General features: G+C 30.1%; 2 protein-coding genes across 2 annotated transcripts; both read right to left on the bottom strand.

Annotated features, from left to right (window-relative positions):
• Positions 1-1098: 1098 nt before the first annotated feature.
• Positions 1099-2125, bottom strand: LOC119689893 (proteasome inhibitor PI31 subunit-like). The gene is made up of 4 exons (XM_038104822.1): positions 1890-2125; positions 1764-1817; positions 1397-1690; positions 1099-1342 (listed from the first exon to the last, which is right to left on the bottom strand). Exons 1-4 carry the CDS (start codon positions 2013-2015, stop codon positions 1169-1171), a joined length of 648 nt encoding a protein of 215 aa, XP_037960750.1. The 5' UTR covers positions 2016-2125; the 3' UTR covers positions 1099-1168.
• Positions 2126-4818: 2693 nt separating this feature from the next.
• On the bottom strand, positions 4819-5535 carry LOC119662063. The gene is made up of 3 exons (XM_038071607.1): positions 5409-5535; positions 5085-5355; positions 4819-5026 (listed from the first exon to the last, which is right to left on the bottom strand). Exons 1-3 carry the CDS (start codon positions 5450-5452, stop codon positions 4931-4933), a joined length of 411 nt encoding a protein of 136 aa, XP_037927535.1. The 5' UTR covers positions 5453-5535; the 3' UTR covers positions 4819-4930.
• Positions 5536-6214: the final 679 nt, after the last annotated feature.

The following is a 6214-nucleotide window of genomic DNA, read 5'->3' as shown; positions in this document are numbered from 1 at the left end:
AATAAATTTTTGGCAAGACATCTGTAGCATTACGTATGCAAACAGATATATGACGTTCAGCATGACGTTCAGAATGCAGCTGAACGTCAATATGTCAAATAAAAATTTGTAAAAAGATATAAAAATGGGACACATTTTCCTCTTTGCAGCCTCGGTTTTGAGTAGTAGTATAGGCCTATCTTTAATTTTTCGAATCACTAAAATTCTAAAAAAATTATTGGTACGAATTTGTTTGTTTTTAAAAATTTATTTAAAAGTCTGACTAAAATTTGCACAGTACTTTTTTGTTGAGGGAGCGTTTTCATTATTGTCCTTATAAATCTTTTCAGAATTATATATTATATTTAATAATAAATTAAATAAAAAGCAATCGACCTTTTAGGGAACAAAAGTTAGTAGAGATAAAAGCAACATTTAAAATAATTACAAATGGTAAACATAATTCCACGCTCAGTTTTTTATCTGAATAATAAAATGTCCATATAGGTTATATTCTAAAAATAAAAAAAAATTCCTGAGCATAGTCAGCCAATACTGGCCAGCTGAACCCCATTGTCAGATATCTAGATTGATTTCGTCTAATTTAGACAAGAAACGCACTAGTCAGCTACTTCAACTAAGGCGGAACCTGCTCAGCAACACGGTATCTGTGCTGACGGGCCACTGCCGAAATAGGAAGGCATGCTATGAGACTGGATCTACCCTCTAATTATTTTTGTCGAGGATATGGCTCTGAGAATGAGAATAACATGTGCTCCATCTCATATGTCAGTGCCCTTCTTTAGCTAGGAGAAGTACAAAAATATTCGGGGCCCTTTTTCTCATCGACCTCACCTGACTAAGCTGTCTTTCTGTAATATTAGGGAGCTGACCTAGAACTGTCAGATTGGTTTGCCTGTACCTAATGGAGGAATCATTAAATTAAAAAACTAAAATTTATCTGCACAAAAGTATTATTTATTCCATCAAGCCGTCGAGTGGTATCAATCCATTTTTCAATAAAGTGTTTTCGAATTAGTTAGTTTTGACTACCGCCAGTAAAATATTGACGGTATAATAATATATTATATATAAATATATAATATATATTTATGTTGGTAAATAAAAGTTGATTTGGATATTTGTCCACATATGAAATGGTCGAAGTATTCTTGGTCGTGGTGTGATATTATTTATAAAAATCAAATTGACTTCTGGAATCTCGTCTTAGTGTTCCCGATTCCTGATTAGAGGTAGAATTTCTTTGCGGGTTTGAACTATTATTTGCCTGTGAATTATTTGGATCGGTATTTTCATTTGCAGGGCTCTGACTTACACGAGCAGGCCTACTGTCTTTAGTGACCTGTAATAAAAAACGTTTATATAAGAATATAATATACTAAATCTTTCAACTTACCGGCTCTACAATTTCCTCGCAGTAGCGTTTAACTATCGTAACAACACTCGGAACCGCTTCCGTAATATTATCTTTTCTAATGTCGTCAACTGTTGTTTCATGATTTAGTAATATATTCGATACTTCTCTATTGTTCACATTAAGCAAATTAATTACCATTCCATTTGCATTTACATGTGCAATCAGTAAATTTAATTGATTCCTATAAAGGTATCGTATTGCATACTTTGCTGAACTAGAATTCCAATCAGTGGGTAACCATATAGAGCCAACCTCATCACTTGCAAATGTTTTCTAATTAAGAGAAACAAAAATATATATGAAATATTTATAAGATTTTGTAACATTGATGATGTTATGACGTTACTTCTTCGCCAACTCCTATACATCGGAAATCTTTACTAATTAGCACAAAATGAAGCTGTAAAATATAATTAATTTAATATTTCAGTCCATTAAAATATTCGTTTTTTTTTTAAAGAAGAGAACTCACAAGACAAATTAGTAAGTCTGATTTTGTGTTGAGATTGGCCCTAATCGAAAGAGTTCGCCAATTGAAAACATCACCGGTCTGGGTTTGACCTAGTAAAGATTCTATCAATTCATTTGAGCTGTCCATAATTGCTCTAATTTGATACCACGTTAGCGAGCGGAGGTACTTCTATGTATGTACCTTTTGTGCAGAATAAATTTTGACCGACAAACTAATGAAAATAAAAAAAAATTGGATTAAGAACTAAAATTAAATCTATATTCAAATAATAAAAATAATTTTGAAATTTATAATGCAATGAAAACAAGATTTTTAAATTTTAATTAAAGGAATGCATATTTCTAACTTATTTAATTCTCTTCTTTAGCTAAGAATACTTAAACTTGATCTTAAACTTCCAAAACTTATATTATAAAAGTATTGATTGTTATATATGAAGTTCATTAAAAGCTTCAGCATAATATTATATATATGATACTTCATTTTTACAATGAATAAATAGCTTGTTTTATAGTACGATTTTGGGAAAACATACGCTATAGACAAAACCTTTAATAATGTGGGTTTGAACAGAAATCATGTAATTTTTCATACATTAATATGAAAGGGAGGCCAAGATTCAACTAGGATCGTTGCGCCATTAATGATGATGAATATGAAACACTTTTCACTTCGTCCAAAAGAGAAGTGCTTGGCTTCTCAATGGTTCGTTTTTAATTAAAATACATATATAGTTTCTATAGGTCCAATACTTATTCAGATCTCACTAGTACTAGCAGATTTCACTGTTCTGCTGAAACTCTAAAGTTTTGTTTTCAAAAAAACTGATTCAAGTCATCTATACATTTTCATTTGACTTAAAGGATCGCAATTGTACCTTTTTAATTAAAACACATATATATTTTCTATAGGTCCAATACTTGTTCAAATCTCACTAGCACTAGCATGCTAACATACAATAGTGTTAAAACTTATAGTTTTTGCTTGCAAAAAACAGACGCAAGTCATTTTGACAACTTCATTTGTCATAAAGCTTTTGCCATCTAACTAATTCAGTAAATACGGAACAAACAAATATTATCAAGATGCCAGTTCTGGAGAATATTGAGTAATACATTCCTTCCACATTTTATCCAAACTTATTAGAAGTCTCGGAATATTCTTGCAAAAGGCTATAGTTTTTCTATAGATCAATCGTGATCTTTTCTGTTTAAATGCAATGTCCAATTTGTCTAATTAAAAATATATAGTATACTTCAAAATGGATTGTGGTCTTGTTTGATATAAGTTGAAACAAATGACGTCAGTGGCTTTTTAAGTTTATGATTTCTTTTCCTCTGCAGATATATTTATGGTGGTGAAATTCGGTGATTTCCATCAATCGATGCATTAATTTGGTCTTAATAATTTTAAAATGGAGCTCCAGAATATGATGCATTTTCAATTTCAATATTGTCAGAATTAAATCTTATGAATCAGTTTTAGGACTGGTGCTCTGTGTATACAGAGGTAGGGACAAATTATTTTATACTTATTATAAATAATTTGTAATTTTCTTCTACACTATCTTTACGGTTTTGATAATGCAAATATATAGATTAACAAAAATTTCTAAAACTATTATTAGACCAAAAAAAAATTTTTTATTATGTAGTCTAGTGAATTGAAGAAAAAACACATGTCTTGGTTGAGGAACATCCGATACTGGATTGGGTTAAGAAATATTGCAGAGTTGGTACATATTGCAAGATACAGAGAGAACTCCAAAAACATTATTTCTAACATATTGTAGTTTATATGATTAATTAACATTCAATTTTTGAATAAACAATTAAAAAAGAAGACAAATAAATGATATGATTTCTTAGCCTAGTTAAAGCCTAGTGTGGGGTAGAGATAAGTCCCCCAGCCATTATAGAATAAAAGTGCGTTATAGCACTAACTTAAGAAGAAGAATCAAGAAGTCAAGAAGAAGAAGTCTAATTATGTCACCTGCCAAAACATATATGTTTAGTAGAAGTACACTGTAAAATGTAAACTGTAAAAAAATGAAATTACTTTCCGAGCACCCAATATAGGTAATATATTTCAGGATACCATAAAAATCATAGTTTAATCTTATTGAAATAGGAATCAATTTAAATAACATGAAAGGTTCGATATAAAAAATATCGATACTTTTATGGTTAAATATATTTTTTGTGTTAATTTTTTTCCAATACCAAGTATTTTACTTCATACTTGAAGTATTCGCCACCCACTTTCATCCCATACGTTTAAGTTTATTCAACCAAGAAATTATTTTTTATTGATTTCTCCAATACAAAGGTTTTATATACTAAATACTAAATATATCATGCAGTAAAAAATTTGCCAGTATATTGAAAGATATTTTTATTATATTGATGGATACTCAAATACGCTAGTCCAGACTTTTTTAAATCTTTGGCAGCCTGACACTTATTCATGTTCTAACAGACCTTTTCAAAACATTTAAAATTGCTAAGCATTATTTACAACTGCACATATAGAGAGAAGTGCAGTACTGTAAATATTGTAATCAGTAAATATTGTAATTCGAGCCGTAGCGTTGCGGCAGGACCTCTACATATACAATGTTCTTAAAATGTTGACTATAAAATTACCAGATTTTTTGTCTTAATTGAGACGATTAAAGAACCTCTATTAGTAGATACTGTTTGTGCCACTAGAATGATATAGGTTATTCGTAGATGCTATAAGTGAAGCATACTAACCTCTTACACCCTTAATAAGATATTGAAAGTTGTTTTTTTGTAGAATTGTGAATTTATTTCAACTACAAGATATTAAAATAAATTCTCAAAATATATATATAAATGTATATCTTATCACATGTTGAGACCTTAATTTTATTTCAACTTTGATATTAAAAAAAATTTTCAAAATATATATAAAAATATATATCATTTTTTGACATGTTGGAGACCTCGTTAATTTCATAATTTGGACCTTTAATACAATCAAATTATGATTGAGTAACTGGTAATGCTTATTAGGAGCTAAGTTGTTAAAGGAACGTCTTCCTCAATAGAACTATTGTCTACGCTTTTATCCTGAGTCCTGTTTGCTTTAAACTTATCCAGACAATGTTGGTTCTGCGAATAAAATATAAAACAAATAAATATAATTTATTTTGTTTTTCTCCATAATCACCTCTGATAAAAAGTATGCTTCTTCGGCGCAATTCTTATGTTTGTTGTGACAAGATCCGCGCAACCATTGACCTGGAATTGATTTACTAACAGCTTCCTCGAGTTCTTCTGTAGGGCAATCATACTTTTTGTCCATTGAAGGTAAGCCATGAATACGTATATTATCTAATTGTTGCTTATCCTTCTCGGCAAAGTAACGTTCCTCATCCCTACAGCCACGGCACTTGTTGAAACCACCAGCAAACAGGTACAGCTTTGTGTTGCAAGCATTACTGCAAGTAAGAAAATTTTAACAGATACTGATATTAAAGATAACGCATCATACCCAGTTACAAAGGTCCTTGTGAAATGTACGAGCAATTTGAACATAATGTATAATCTTATGAAAATATATTCAAATTAATGTATAAATTTTGTTTGTGGAATAAAACCTCTTCGATAAAAAATATACAATTACAAGATATGGTAAGAATATTTATAATGTCCAGTAAAAAAAATTAATGTAAACTTAAAGTTATCATTTAAATTCAAATTTCAATGATATATATGATTACAAATTTAATATTGTACTTCATAAGTATACCTACTTTGTCAAATAAGTATTAGCTAAAGCATTTTACTCAACTTATATAGTTATGACAATATATAGGTATATATATATCTCAATTGTTTTTTCTTTGTTTTTGTGCGGAGAGGACGTTTAAAAAGCGTAGCGCATCGTCACTATACCGTGATATGCTTGGTTTACATAAAACCAATACTCATCGTGTGCTAGAACGTTTCAACCCTGGAACTTTATCGGGAATACTTCAAGGTAAGGTCTTTGTGTTAATTATGCATTTTCTTCGTTAGCCTGTGTTCAACCCTCGCTTAAGTTTATTTATCTCTTTGTTAAAGTAGTAATTTTCAAGATCTTATTTTATCAGTTTGAGTATGATCGTAACGAATTGGTCTATGACTGTCCAGTTTTCTTCAGATAGCATTATCTTCGTGACTATATATTCGACGTTTATTTCACCGACTATTATTTTAAGTGATGTTCTTTCGGTGTTCCATCTGTTGTATTTGAAGATGATATATTCAGCGTTGTCTTCTCCGTATATGCATTTCGTATCATTTGCTTTGCCGATG

Source organism: Teleopsis dalmanni, chromosome X (genome assembly GCF_002237135.1).
Source record: "Teleopsis dalmanni isolate 2A chromosome X, ASM223713v2, whole genome shotgun sequence".
NCBI classification, from domain to species: domain Eukaryota; kingdom Metazoa; phylum Arthropoda; class Insecta; order Diptera; family Diopsidae; genus Teleopsis; species Teleopsis dalmanni.
Note: the sequence above shows the minus strand (reverse complement) of the source record. Positions and strands in the feature narration are given on the sequence as shown.

Bases quoted from the DNA above. Each gene is read 5' to 3' on its own strand.
- LOC119689893 (XM_038104822.1), bottom strand. From the start codon at position 2,015: ATGGACAGCTCAAATGAATTGATAGAATCTTTACTAGGTCAAACCCAG. The intron at 1,818-1,889 runs GTGAGTTCTCTT...TATATTTTACAG, and splicing joins CAGACTTACTAATTTGTCTT to CTTCATTTTGTGCTAATTAG. The intron at 1,691-1,763 runs GTAACGTCATAA...TCTCTTAATTAG, and splicing joins GTATAGGAGTTGGCGAAGAA to AAAACATTTGCAAGTGATGA.
- LOC119662063 (XM_038071607.1), bottom strand. From the start codon at position 5,452: ATGTTCAAATTGCTCGTACATTTCACAAGGACCTTTGTAACTGG. The intron at 5,356-5,408 runs GTATGATGCGTT...TCTTACTTGCAG, and splicing joins ACAAGGACCTTTGTAACTGG to TAATGCTTGCAACACAAAGC. The intron at 5,027-5,084 runs GTGATTATGGAG...TTTTATTCGCAG, and splicing joins AAGCATACTTTTTATCAGAG to AACCAACATTGTCTGGATAA.